The sequence below is a fragment of the Lepidochelys kempii genome, chromosome 3 (genome assembly GCF_965140265.1).
Source record: "Lepidochelys kempii isolate rLepKem1 chromosome 3, rLepKem1.hap2, whole genome shotgun sequence".
NCBI lineage: Eukaryota > Metazoa > Chordata > Testudines > Cheloniidae > Lepidochelys > Lepidochelys kempii.
The window spans coordinates 207,776,116-207,789,871 of NC_133258.1; the positions used below are offsets into that span (position 1 = coordinate 207,776,116).

Consider the following 13,756-nt stretch of genomic DNA (forward strand, 5'->3'; position numbering starts at 1 on the left):
CATGCATCCTTAGTAACTCTTTTCAATTCCTTCTGCTAAACTTGATACATCAATACAAATTTGAGCCATGAAGTGCCAGCTACAGAGGGAGCGCTTCAGTGCGTAACTGCAGCAGACGGTTTAATGTCACCCTTTTTACTATATGTACAGCGCCCACAAGTGTGATGGGTGCTTTACTGATCAAATAAAGACACAGGCTCTACCTTACCAGACAACAAAAGGACCACCACACAAAGAATGCAATTTGCACTAACAAGTAGGCAATATACTCAAGCCTCAACCCAGTACAAGTTCCTGCAGGGAGAAGGGCTGCTTTACAATTTAACAGCTCATTTATTTCAGAAGCCTCTGGTATTCCACCCACAATGCTCAGGTTGCTGTATTGTAATGTAACTAATCATACCAGCTGAATCTTCACTACACTCTTGTAGCAGTTATCCTGTTGCATGCACGGCTTCTTGCCACTCTTTCCTGTTTTAAGAAGGAGCATAGTATTTAAATATTTCAGATACATTGTGGGGCTGCATTAAGTATTAGCTACTTACTAGAAGAATGTAAATAGCAGCTCTTAAAGTAAGATTTAAAACCAGCAACAGGAGGTGGTTACTAAACTTTTCCTATTAAGCATTTAAAAGCACTGGCGGTTGCTGGAGTCCTGACATTTCCAAGGGCTCCAGCTTCTGGTCTCTCCGCTCACATCTGGTTGCTCCCATTTTTACAGAATGGAGTGTTCATCAGATCTTAATTACCAATTAATTTAAAAAAAAAAAAAAGGCACTGTCAGGGCCCATCTGCCCTGTCTCCAACAGTGGTCTTTACCAGATGCTTTAGTTAGAGGAAGGTACAACACTACTCTCCAGCTGGGTAACTGTGGAATGACCTGTCCACAGAGGAAGTTTCTTCTTGCCTCTCACCCTGGGACTACTTAATTTCCTTAATGGACTCTTGTGATTGACTCTGCCAAAGCCTCACTGGAAAGCACAAATAAGTTATATCATTGGTATTGGAAACATTTCTCTCCAATGCACATGTCACAGTATGGTAAAATAAATAATTTGACGTCTTACCTCACACATTAGAACGCTGTAGATATTAAAAAAACAAATGCTGTCTGAGTCATCCAAATAACGTAAGCACTGAAGAGTCTGGAAATACTCTGCCAGGAACCCCACATGCTTTATAAAACTAAGTATTTCCAGACTTATTCTTAGATTCCCTCCCCCCGCCAACAGCCTTCTAATTTCCTCACTTTCAAAACTATGGTTGTAGTTATAACTAAGCGTCACAAGCAAAAAAGCTTAGCCAGTGTGGAATTAAATTTGCTGCCAGTCAACACAGCCCTGTGCTCCTCAAGCCCTTCCAGAATATTAGAATTTCCTTCCCAAAACTTAAATGCTGGAAAACCCTGAGTTAAGGTCCCCTTACAAGGAAAAGCAAACCAAAATTGTTAGAAAACGTAGAGCTAGGTGACACTTCCTAAATACCACAATCACACCACCTTTACTGCTGCCCTCAGGGAAATGGCAACAGGACCTGGTAATATCCAGTACCTTACCACCCCATTCTCTATACCCACGCCAGTCCAACACCGCACTCCTATTCACATAGCCAACCGGACTCTTAGTGAGCTATGCACAGCACCTCTGACCCAGGGAGTACTTGCTGCTGGTTTGCAGAGATCACACTTTACACAGACACTAAAGGAAAGTAAGATGCTGTCATCTCTCTCATGAACATGAGAGGGTAGGGATCCAAGGGGGCAAAATTCAAGCCGGGAGAGTTACCTGACCATAATACATATTTCAAATCCTAAAAACATGCCAGCTAAACCCAACTCCCTCTACTCTCACTTCAGGCCTTGCTAGTTTAGAACAAAGTTCCAAATTGCAAGATCTAAAAGATTATTATTAAAGTTGTTACAGCTTCATATGATGGTGTTCCCTAGAGAGGGCATTAAGGTTTACAGGGCATGCAGCCATCCGGCATCAAGTAGTAACACTCAGTGAAGTGGATAAAAAGCAAGTCTTTTTCACAAGTGGCCACAAGGCTTCCTTTCAGTCTTTAGCCTAGTGCTACTATGGACCATTCCATGCACATGGGTTCTCACTGCTTTGCAGGCCCTGTGCTCCTCCTACTGCTTCCTCCTCACCTGAAGGAATCCCCCATTAATGGGGAGGGCTGTGACAGAGGGAAATGAGCAGGCAGGAGTACATCATTTGGAAAGCTGGTACGGAAAAGGACTGGTGAAAACCAGCTGAACTCGTGCTCCCCCGGCAGTGTTGTGGCCAAAAGGGTTAAGGTGATCCCTGCATGCATGACCTAACAGGGAACAAAGAACAGCCTAGGGAGGTGTTATCTGTGTACATGAGGTAGGGAACAAGTGGCTGGAATAAATACAGTGTCCAGTTCTGGTGTCCACACTTCCAAAAGGAGGCTGAAAAACTGAAAAGAGCCACAAGAATGAGTCACAGCCCAGAAAACACACCTCATCATGAGAAACTTCAAGAGCACCGTCAGCTGCATTTACCCAAAAGAAAAGTCAAAGGCGACTTGATCATTAAAAGTTCTTTAACGGAACAAGCGACGGCCGGGGACTGAAACCGGGGGGCAGGTCCACCCCACTCCCAGTCCGAAGGGAACAGAGGCACACAGCCGGGGGAAGAGCCGACCCAGGCCTGGGGGGGGCCCACCCCAGCCCCCGAGCCTGCAGCAGGACCCGCCGGGCGAGCCCTCTGGCCCGGCCGGCCGGACCGGGAGGGTCTTTCCTGCCCCCCTCCCCGCCAGGAATCCCTGACCCCTCCCTCGGGCGGCCCGGCTCCCGGCGGCGCGCTCCGCAGGCGGGTCCCGGGCAGGTCTCAGAGTCTCTCCGAAGCCCCGGGCGGCGGGGGGGGGGAGAACGGGCCGCCCGGGATCAGTCCAGACCCGCCCGGGGGGGGGGGCTCCGGTCCCCTGCTGCCCGGACCCCGCAGCTCCTCCGGGGCGCGCGTGACCCGCGCGCCGGGCCGGGGGGGGGGAGCAGGCGCCATGGCCCCCGGGGGGCGCTGGGCCCGGCCGCCCCGCACTCACCGAGCAGCAGCAGGAGCCCGACTCCGCGCGCCGCCTCCATCGCAGCCCCTGGGTCCCCGCCGCCGCCGCGCTCACTCCATGCCGCCGCGCTCCGACCCGGCCGCCGGCTCCGCCCACCGGCCCCGCCCCGCCACACACAGGAGGGGCTTCCGGCGGGAGGGGGGTCCGCACCGGAAACCGCCCTGAGCAGCGCCACGACCTCTGACCCCGGGGAGGCGCCGCGACCCCCTCTGGAACGCGGACCCCCTCCCCCACTGCCACCGCGGGGCCGTCACCTAGCAACGGACCTTCGGCCCCGCCCCGGCCCCGCCCCTTAGCGACTGACCTCGTCCCTCCCCTAGCAACTGACACAACCCCCTTCCCCGGCTCCTCCCCTAGCAACTGACCCCGCCCCCCAACCCTGCCCCTTGGCTGCTGGCCCCAGCCCCGGCTCCTCCCCTAGCAACTGACCCCGCCCCCCCAACCCTGCCCTTTGGCTACTGGCCCCCGCCCCGGCTCCTCCCCTAGCAACTGACCCCGCCCCCCAACCCTGCCCCTTGGCTGCTGGCCCCAGCCCCGGCTCCTCCCCTAGCAACTGACCCCGCCCCCCAACCCTGCCCCTTGGCTGCTGGCCCCAGCCCCGGCTCCTCCCCTAGCAACTGACCCCGCCCCCCAACCCTGCCCTTTGGCTACTGGCCCCCGCCCCGGCTCCTCCCCTAGCAACTGACCCCGCCCCCCAACCCTGCCCCTTGGCTGCTGGCCCCAGCCTCGGCTCCTCCCCTAGCAACTCACCCCGCCCCCCAACCCTGCCCTTTGGCTGCTGGCCCCCGCCCCGGCTCCTCCCCTAGCAACTGACCCCGCCCCCCAACCCTGCCCTTTGGCTACTGGCCCCTGCCCCAGCTCCTCCCCTAGCAACTGACCCTGCCCCCCAACCCTGGCCCTTAGCTATTGACCCCCTCCCCAGCCCCACTCCTAGCAACTGACCCCCCCCCCCCCGCTTCACCTCCGGCCCCACCCCTTAGCGACTGACCCAGTGGGGTCCTGCCCTGCCCCTTAGTAACTCCTCCTCCTCCCATGGGGCCCTGCCCCCAGTGACTTGCCCCCCAGCTCCCCCCTTAGCAACTGACACCTCCCCGCGGGCCCCACCCTAAGTGACAGACACCCCCACTTACCCTGCCCTGGCTGGATGCACCGACACCCCCAACCACCACCACCCCTTCCCCACATGCCCACGGGCAGGGCAACAGCACCCACTTGCTCCCTGGAGGGCACCTACCCTGGGCTCCTGGCTCCCAGCCTTCACCTCCCTGGTGCAGAGGCCTGCAGCTCGTGCCCTCCTGACCAGGGTATGTCAAGGCTGCACAGATCTTCTGATACCCCAGTAAGCCAGACGGCCTAAGCAGGCCAGGGTCTGCACTCCGCTGTCCCCTCCGAGGCTGGGAACTGCATTGTTACCGATAGGTGAGTGATAACTAGCTCTTTCTAAGCAAGCACACGTATTCGAACGGTGAAAGCATTACAGGGAAAACCTATTAAAACAATCAGAGAACCGACGCCTATGGTGGAAGACTTACCAGACGTCCCAGGGGCTCACGTAGGAGTCAGTCCTTCAAACCCCACACAGGGGTTCTCCCAATGATTGCACGTTCATAACCACCTTGGCGCAGAGTAAGTCTAATTACCCTGGCCCCAGCACTAGCCCCTGCTGTACTTGTGACCAAGAGGGGTAGGTGACAGGGCCTGCAGCCGTAGTGCAGCAACTCAGAATGCTGCCGGGGGGAGAGAGAAAGGCGAGAGGGTGGCTGGAGCTGGGGGGAGGCTCAGGAACTGCCCATAGGGGAAGCTGGACGGCAGTTACAGAAAGAGGCAAAAGAAGGTACTGCTGGCTAAAAAGGGGTTTGGACAGAGGAAGCTGGGCTGTGAAGTGCTGTGTGCATGCAGCCTGGCCGCAAGGAGCACAAAGCGTATCACCAGGGAGGTTCACCACTGAGGCACTGACAGAGGAAATACCGTTTTGGCGCCCGGTGAACGGGTGAGGAGCTGTTACTCACGGCGGGGACTGCTGGACAGAGGTGCAGGCCAGAGAAGGACGAAGGCGGGACAGCAGGTGTAAAGCTGGACTTTGCAGCCAGGGAGAGCAGGACCTGATTCCTTCTTGGGGTGGCACAACGCCGTGTTGACAGGTTTCTTTTATTGTGCTAGACAATGTCGGGGAGAGAATATCTTTTATTGGACCAGCTTCTGTTGGTGAGAGAGACAAACTTTCCTTCCACACAGAGCTTTACTTCAGGGCTGGGAAAGATGCTCAGCGTGTCACAGTAACATTTGTATGAGGGTAATTTACGGTTGATTATTTTCCTAAGGAAAGAGTTGATGTTACTTCATATGGTTTATGTTTTTGCCAAATTTCTGGGGTGTCCTTTGTAAAGTTTAACAATTTAAGGTTATCTCCAGTGTCTCTGCCTCTCCATATAGTAGGCATTGCTTAGCCAAGGGCTAGGTCACTGCACAAGTACACCCCTGAATAGGTTTCAGAGTAGCAGCCGTGTTAGTCTGTATTCGCAAAAAGAAAAGGAGGACTTGTGGCACCTTAGAGACTAACCAATTTATTTGAGCATGAGCTTTCGTGAGCTACAGCTCACTTCATCGGATGCATGCCGTGGAAACTGCAGCAGACTTTATATACACACTTAGTCTTTCCTTTATTCAGCTTGGACCTTTGATCTTTACACTGTGGGAACAGGTAAGGACTAGACAATGGTCCCTTCTCCAAGGCATAGCTTCCAAAGGCTTGGTTTTTGCATAACAAGGGAGCTGTGGGGGTGAATTTCCATTCACCTCCTCCTAGAGATTTCCCAGTGAGCAAAAGACTGTGCTTGACCTGAGCACCCAGCCTGGAACAGCTCTGCCTCATTGCCCACTTTCTCCACACCATTCCTGACTTTGTCCCCCCACCCGCACCTACGCATCCACCCAACAAAAGTGCAAAGGCATTCCACCTGGGGGCAAAAACCTCATTGTGGCCCCTCCATCAACTCCTCCCCCACTGGCTCTCACTGCCTCATGCCCACCTTCCCCCTCAGTGCAGCAACTGATAGTACCCTTTCCTCCCCACAGTCCGCTCTGGGCCCTCTTGGGCACCCTTTCGTGCCTGGCTGGCGTGTCCGAGATCACTGCAAACATAAGAGAGTAAACACAAAGTTTAGTTGTCTCCTATAAACTCGGAGGAAGTATCAGAGTACGCCCCATGCACCACACACTCCTCTCCCCCAGCCCCAGTCAGTGGAGCAGGGCAGTGGTGGCCTGTTTCGTTGGTGGCTATAGCACCCATCTTCTTCCTAAAACTGCTGTTCGTCTTTCTGTGACAGTCAGAGATGCAGTACTGACAACCCCAAATGTTCAAAAAGCACGAGTCAGGCTCACCAGAAATCAGGAGGTTGGCTTTAAAAGCATGAGATTATGTAAAAATAAAAGCTTTGGTGGTGTTTTTATTGGCCTTCTGCTTTTGGAGCCTTTCGGGTGCACGGGGGTCACGTTTTGAGGCTTTCTCCACAGCCACGAGGGCTAGAAATGTACTTTTTCTTTAAAAACGAAGGTTGAAATCATCACATCTCCATTTGACTCCAGGAGCTGGGGCTTTAAGGAAAGCAATAATTATTATGAGACTCAGGACAGAATCATGAGAGTTGGCACCACTGGCAGCTGCCGTGATCACGTCTGTGAGTCCCAGCACTAGAAGTTGGAGAAGGCGGGGAGCCGTCCAAGACACTGCTCTGGAGGATAAGAACCAAAGTACTAGACCCGCCGCCTGCGTACCAGACCTAGATCTCCGTCGGAGCAGCTTAGGGATGTAGGTTTCAAGTAGATTTTCCATGTTGGAGCAAAAACCACTGTAAGCAATTGAAAATGTAAACAACAAAAAGTCATTTGGGGGATTTGTATCTCGGGAACTTTTTGACCCAATGCTGCCAATTTTTCACCACAAACGGGCCTTCAACCGGCATGCCAGATTTCAAGCAGATCTGACTGAGCACGTAGAGAAGTTGGACAATTGGGCTTTGAAGAGAAATGCTGTTGCAATCTTCATGATGGAGCAACTAGATCTCCTCTCTAAGCTGGGTTTTATACCACACCTGTCAGTAGCATAGTATGCCACAGGCTTATTACGAGGGTGCGGAGCTAACTACCCAAACAGAGTGAGTACCCAAGCTACCTCAGGTCTGGTTACGAATATGGGAGCTTAAACAAAGCCTAGAAAATCGAGCTGGGAAAGATGCTGTGGGGCCACCCCCCAGGGCCCAGAGCAGGAGGGTTCCTTGCTGGATTGTTAGCATGGGAGCTTTCCTCTTGCCATAACCTGCTAGTCTCATGTCATTGTGCCCATTTCCCTGTTCTTCATTTCATAGCACACGGCACTGTCCTGTTCTCCTTTACTTATTGTGTTTTATGGAGCAACACAGAGCCACTCAGAAGTGAAGGCTGCATCTGCATTTCTGCTTAAGGACAAATCTTCAAATGGCTTGAAAATCCACAGGCAGAGTCAGATCTATCTAAAAATGGATATACCAGTTTGCGGTCTGGGGTAGAGTCTATGGGAAAAATCTGGGACCACTCAATCAAGGGGTTCTTGAGATACAGCATTCCAAAAACGGCATTTGAAAATATTAACCTCAGAATGCTTTTTGCACAAAAATGGAGAAAGCGATAGGCAAGATCCCTGTAAAAGGGACGTTCCTGGGATGCCACAGCTGAGATTTAGTGCGACACTGGAGAACTCAAAAGTGCCGGAGCTCATCCTTTTTTTGGTTTGCTGGATTGCTGCAAGCAGACAGAAAGAGGGGGAGAGAGAGAGCCCTTCCCTCACAAGGTAGCCGAGGGGAAGGTGCACCGGGCTGGGAGCCAGAGATATATGAGTGCAAGTCTCAGCTTCCACAGGCTGCTGCTAACATGTCTGTACCCTTCACTTCTACTAGTAACCATGTCTAACTATCTGCCTTCCCTTTCTGCAGGGAAGGTCACAGAGAGACTGCACAGCAGCCATCACAGCCATGCCAAATACAAAGGCAATAGATCCTCTCTGCTCCTACTCCAAATCCCCTGTTTACGCAGCCCAGGATCCCATTAGCCCTTTTGGCTACAGTGTCACACTGGGAGCTCATGTTTAGCTGATTATCCATCACAACTCTCACATTTTTTCCCGTCACTGCTTCCCAGGATAGAGGCCCTCATCCTGCAAGTGTGACCAACAGCCTTTGTTCCCAGATGTAGACATTTACAATTAGCTGTATGAAAACACAGATTGTTCGCTTGCACCCAGCTTACCAAGTGATCCAGTTCACTCTGAATCCGTGACCTGTCCTCTTCATTCTTTAGCACTGCCCCAAGTTTTGGGCCATCTACAAACTTCCTCTGTGGTGATTTTTGTTTTCTTCCAAGTCATTGATAGTATTGTTAAATAACACAGGGCCAAGAACCGATCCCTGCAGGACCCCACTAGAAACAGACCCATTCACTGATGATTCCCCATTTACAGTTACATTTTGCAACCTACCAGTTAGCCAGTTTTTAATCCATTTAATGTGTTCTCTGTTAATTGTATATCTTTCTAGTTGTTTCAATCAAAATGTCATGCGGCAGCAAGTCAAATGCCTTACAGAAGTCTAACTAGCTTACATCAACACTATTACCTTTATCAACCAAGCTTGGAATCTCATCAAAAAAGATATCCAGTTAGTTTGACAGGATCTACTTTCCATAAACCCCAGTTGATTGGCATGAGTTATCTTACGCTCCTTTAATTCTTTATTAATCAAGTCCCCTATCAGCCGCTCCATTATCTTGCCCAGGATCAATGTAATCCCATTTTAAATAATGCCACGTGTTAGCTTTCTTCCAGTGTTCTGAATCTTCCTTAGTGTTCCAAAACAACAATAACAGTCTAGCAAGCTCCTCAGCCAGCTCCTTTAAAACTCTTTGATGCAAGTTGTCTGGACCTGCTGATTTGAAAATGTCTAACTGTATAGCTGCTGTTTAACAACCTCCTGAGATACTAGTGGAACAGAAAGAGCATTATCATATGATATGTCTACATCATATTTTTCCCAGATACAGAACAGAAATATTTATTGAACACCTCTGCTGCCTTATCCTGGATGATTCTACCATTTCCATCTAGTAGTGGGCCAAACTGCAGGCCTGTTAGTTTGACCTCAATTGCATGCAATGTCTTGGAACAAATTTTGAAAGAGAAGGTAGTTAAGGTCATAGTGGTAAATAATAACCGGAATAAAACACAATATGGTTTTACAAAGGGTAGATCATGCCTGACCAACCTGATCTCTTTCTTTGAGCAGATAACTGATTTTTTAGACAAAGGAAATGCAATAGATCTAATCCACCTGGATTTCAGTAAGGCAATGGATACAGTTCCACACAGGAAATTATTAGTTACATTAGAGAAGATGGGGATTAATATGAGCATTGAAAAGATAAGGAACCAGTTAAAGGGAGATTACAATGATCATACTGAAAGGTGAACTGTCAGGCTGGAGGGAGGTTACTAGAGGAGTTCCTCAGGGACCTGTCTTGGGACCAATCTTATTTAATATCTTCATGAATGACCTTGGCACAAAAAGTGGGAGTGCGCTAATAAAAATCTGCAGATGACACAAAGTGGGAGGTATGGCCCATGTGGAGGAGGATGGAAATACCATACAAAAAGATCTGAAAGACCTTTAAAACTGGAGTAATAGAAATGGGATGAAATTTAATAGTGCAGAGTCCAAGGTCATGCACTTAGGGACTAACAACAAGAATTTTTGTTACAAGCTGGGGACATATCGGCTGGAAGTGACAGAGAAGAAAGACCTGGGTGTATGGGTTGATCACAGGATGACTGAGCTGCCAGTGTGATGCAGCCGTGGAAAAGGCTAATGCAGGCCTAGGATGCGTCAGGCGAGATATTTCCAGTAGAGACAGGGAATTGTTAGTACCACTGTACAAGGTGAGACCTCATCTGGAATACTCTGTGCAATTCTGGTCTCCCAGGTTTAAGAAAGACAAATTCAAACTGGAACAGGTGCAGAGAAGGGCTACTAGGATGATCAAGGAATGGAAAACTAACCTTATAAGAGGAGACTCAAAGAGCTTGGCTTGTTTACTGTAACCAAACGAAGGCCAAGGGGAGATACGATTGCTCTCTATAAATACATCAGAGGGATAAACGCGAGGGAGGGAGAGGAGTTATTTAACTTAAGGGCAAATGTGGACACAAAACCAAGGGGCTATAAACTGGCCATCAACAAGTTTAGGCTTGAAATTAGGTGAAGGTTTCTAACTATCAGAGGAGTGAAGTTCTGGAACAGTCTTCCAAGGGGAGCTGTGTAAATGGAGGATTCTCTGTAACGTGAATTTAAATCATGATTTGAGGACTTCAGTAACTCAGCCAGAGGTTAGGGGTCTATTACAGGAGCGGGCAGGTGAGGGTCGGTGGCCTGTAATGTGCAGGTCAGACGAGATGATCATGATGGTCCCTTCTGGACTTAAAGTCTATGAATCTAATACCAATATCAGACACAGTAGCTGTGTTCCCTGAGTTCTACCCTGATGGGGGAGCGCTGGGCCGGGAAAAGGGCAACTTCTCAACCCTCTCTCTGCACAACACAACCACACCCCCTTAACTCTGCCCCTGTGGGGATGGCAATAGGAACATCACAGCACCTAGCCCACCCCAACCAGACCTGCCATCCTCTCTGTGCCCAGCACAGCTCCAGCTCCACACCCTGTCCACACAGCCCACCAGCCCCTTGCTGTGCTCTATGCAGGGCTTGCTGCTGCTTGTCACAGAACACCCAGGGCAACGAGGCTGAGGGAGGGGTAAGGTCCTGCCAGCCCCCAAGGGACACCTGAGGGTAGGGACCAGAGCGACCAAGTCAAGGTGGTGGGGTGGGAAGCGTCACCTTAACTCTGCATTTTACAGTGTTTGAGTTTTGAAGAGTAAAACCCCATTTTCTCTCTATTTCTGCACTGCCCAATTGAAATACAGTTCAAACAGGACATGGCCGTGAGGAGGGCGGCACCTTGGAAAGCCCTGGACCAAAGAACCACAGCGAGCGCCAGGGCACTTACTGGGGCAGGGTCCATTTCTACATGCTGGCCATGCAACCCAGGGTAGGGAGCCAAGTCCCCCTAGCACCCCGGCAGAAGGGAGAGCCGTTCAGAATGATATCAGGCACTTGTAACCAGACGGGGTCAGGACCCAAGCTCACACGTTGCCCATGCAGTACACAGCAGCTGGCTCTGCCGGGTGTAGCGACTGCTAGAAAACAGGTCAGGGACCGTCCTTCCTCACCCCCATCGAGGGAAGGTTCAAATAAGGACTAGTCCTTTGAGAGCAAAGCTGGCGAGAGCTCAAACCCTCTCCCCACACCCAGCACTGCGCCTGAGGCCCCAACAAAGACTTGGGTTCAGAGCAGCTTTGGTAGGCTCAGCCCTTCAGACAGCTGGAAAAACAAACCCAGGCTCCTCCATGGATGAGAGCCATAGGAGTGCCTCTCGCCCAGGGAAAGGGCAGGGCTCAGGAGAGGCAGCATCACCCGGGGTAGAGCGCACTGGGCTGGGACTCAGGAGACCTGCGTTCTGAGCCCAGCTCTGCACAGGCCTGCTGTGGGACCGTGGCCAAGTCACTTCCCCAGCATGTGCCTCAGTTTCCCCTCCCACCCCTCATCCAATAGGCTGAAAGCTCTTTCTCTTACTACGTGTATGTACTCTGCCCAGCAGAATGGGGTCCTGAGCTCCCCTCTGAAATATTCCTTACAGACAGGACTGCCCACCCCTTCCCAGTCTAAGCCCCTCTTTCCAGGTGCTGATCACATTGCTGGGTAACTACTTGGGATGAACTTTCCACGCTGGGTCCCTGCCTCCTGCTAAGATTTGTCTTTTTGGCAAACGAGCCAAAACAGTTCAGGCATTACCACGCATGAGGCGAAGGGGAAAAACACCTTGTTTTGCCCATATTAAAAACGTATGGTGGCCTTTTTGACCACCTGTAGTGCCCCTCTGCTTTGGAGCAGGGATTGAAAGTTGGAGGGAAGGGGGGAAGAGGCTTTTGCCATCCTTATGAAAAAACTTCGAACCAGCCCAGTTCACACATGCTCCTTAGGAACTTGCTTGAGTTTAGCAGCTAAACTCCCCAAGGATTCTGTCACCACTGAGCATGCTCCATCCCCTCGCAGCTCCTAGTGCTGCCCAGACAGCACATGCCCCAGCTCCCAGCCATGCTTTACCCAGGACCAGCTCTAGGCACCAGCAAAGCAAGCACGGGCTTGGGGCGGTACATTTCCAGGGGCAGCATTCTGGACACCCTTTTTTTCCCCAGAAAAATCCACCAATGTACAAAAAAAAATAATACGTGAAGATCAAAAAAATCTCCAGTAGTGCGATAGGAGCGTGACGTGGAAAATATCATGTCACGCTGTGACGGTCACTCAGTGTGAACATGTGTAAATGTGTAAACGTTAACGGTTATTGATTAATTCAATCAGGAATCACGATTACTTGTGTGTACTGTGCCGCCCTATCAGCGCCATTTGCGCCAATTTCCGAGTTGCGTTGGTTGCCAGTGGTTATAGGGCAAAAATGCGGGGACAAAACTGAAAACGACTTTCCGGTGCTGCCTACCGGCAACAAAGAGAGAAATGGCAAAAAGAATTAGAAAAACTCTCTCGTACTTCATAAGTATTTTTTAAAAGTCGACAATCAAGGAGAAAGCTCTAAGCAATGCATTGAAAGTGATTATTCATCAGCTGATGAAGACCAATCAAACCAAAGATTATCTTTATCAACTGATAAAGATGAACAACAATCTGACCAAAGATTATCTTCGCTAACTGATAAAGACGAACAATCACAATCCATCCAAAGATTTACTTCTTCAGCTGAAGAGTCCAGAAACGAAGAACTGTTATCCAAATCTAAAACTGAAGAACAATTATTGGAAGGTGGAGACACTGACATAGGATCGGATCCAAGTACATGGCCGACAGTAATTACTGACGCAATACTAAAGATTATTGTGAAAAAAAGTCCTTCAAAACTAGATCCTACATTTGAATATCCATTTAATGAGTCGAATAGTTGATTTATGCCATCCAGTACGAAGAAAAAAATGAAAAATGGGGAACAAATTAATCGATCGTGGTTATTGTATTCACAGACCAAAGATGTAGTTTTTTGGTTTTGGATGGAGCTAGAACTTCCATTGAAGACAGATTTTATCAGTTGCATGGTCACTGTGAAACTTTTGAATTTCCTGTATGATATTGGAAATATTAAAAAGCAGGTTCCCAACGACGGCCTCCTGAAGCACTGCCAAGACCTGCATTTAGCGCTCAGTGCTGATAACGCTGCTGCCATTGACGGAGTAGAACTGTATGAAGAATTAATAGCTTTACCTGGGCTCATAAGTCCTAAAACTTCTCCTTGAAAAGTATTAGAATTTATAGCAAGAAATGATTTTTTCACTCCAAACACAGCTCTAGCGTTACGCGTTCTTTTACCGTGACCCGTATCAGTGGCTTCTGGCGAGAGCAGTTTCTCAGAACTGAACTGACTAAACCATTATTTGAGGTCCACCCTGTCTCAGAATTGTTTGTCAGACTCGCATTCCTTTCCATTGAGAGTACCACTGCAAACAATTTAGATTTCACTGAAT

General features: G+C 50.1%; 1 protein-coding gene across 1 annotated transcript in view; it reads right to left on the minus strand.

The window, feature by feature from the left end:
* The window catches only part of PTK7 (protein tyrosine kinase 7 (inactive)), a 96,049-nt gene extending 92,773 nt beyond the window's left edge, over positions 1-3,276 (minus strand). Inside the window, exon 1 of the mRNA XM_073339839.1 lies at positions 3,067-3,276. Within this exon, the coding sequence (XP_073195940.1) occupies positions 3,067-3,106 (40 nt within the window). The 5' untranslated portion in view covers positions 3,107-3,276. The remainder of the gene's footprint in view (positions 1-3,066) is intronic.
* Positions 3,277-13,756: the final 10,480 nt, after the last annotated feature.